A 597-nucleotide genomic window follows, 5' to 3' on the forward strand; every position below is an offset into this window, starting at 1 on the left:
CCTGTTCTCGACCAAAATGGGCTTCCTTTGGAGATTCTGCAACAGAGACACCCTGCAGTGTTCACACTGCCCGCCTGGCTGGACTGAGCACGCTTCACGCTGCTTCATCCTGTCCCACGAACCAAAGCAGTGGGAAAATGCTCGCATAGAGTGTCTTGACTATGGGGGTGACCTGGCTATGGTTTGGAATAAAGAAGACCAGGCATTGTTGACCAACATGACTTTTCAGTATGTACAGCAGAATCCTAGTGAAGATTTTCATTCAGCATGGATTGGATTGCAAGATATGGTCCAGGAGGGCACCTTCTACTGGGTCAATGGCGACACGATCAAGTGGAATGTCATTTATTGGATGGATCAGGAGCCAAATAACGCTATGGACAACTGGGACTTGAAAGGACAGGACTGTGTTGCCATTGTTCCACCAACACGCATTGGAGCGGAAGACTGGTTGAACAACTGGGATGACAGTGTTTGTGAAGACAGACGGCACTACATTTGTGAGACCACAGCTCTCATTTTGGGCTGACTGATGTAACACCCGTTACACTCACAAGTGTGTATATATGTACATATTTATATGTCCTGTTGTGTTAC

General features: G+C 47.2%; 1 protein-coding gene across 1 annotated transcript; it reads left to right on the forward strand.

Moving 5' to 3' along the window:
• The first annotated feature begins 7 nt into the window (after positions 1-7).
• On the forward strand, positions 8-589 carry LOC113745594 (macrophage mannose receptor 1-like). Its single transcript, XM_027277310.1, has one exon. It carries the CDS (start codon positions 17-19, stop codon positions 527-529), a length of 513 nt encoding a protein of 170 aa, XP_027133111.1. The 5' UTR covers positions 8-16; the 3' UTR covers positions 530-589.
• Positions 590-597: the final 8 nt, after the last annotated feature.

The sequence above is a fragment of the Larimichthys crocea genome, unplaced genomic scaffold (genome assembly GCF_000972845.2).
Source record: "Larimichthys crocea isolate SSNF unplaced genomic scaffold, L_crocea_2.0 scaffold9776, whole genome shotgun sequence".
Taxonomy (NCBI): domain Eukaryota; kingdom Metazoa; phylum Chordata; class Actinopteri; family Sciaenidae; genus Larimichthys; species Larimichthys crocea.

Bases quoted from the DNA above. Each gene is read 5' to 3' on its own strand.
- LOC113745594 (XM_027277310.1), top strand. From the start codon at position 17: ATGGGCTTCCTTTGGAGATTCTGCAACAGAGACACCCTGCAGTGTTCA.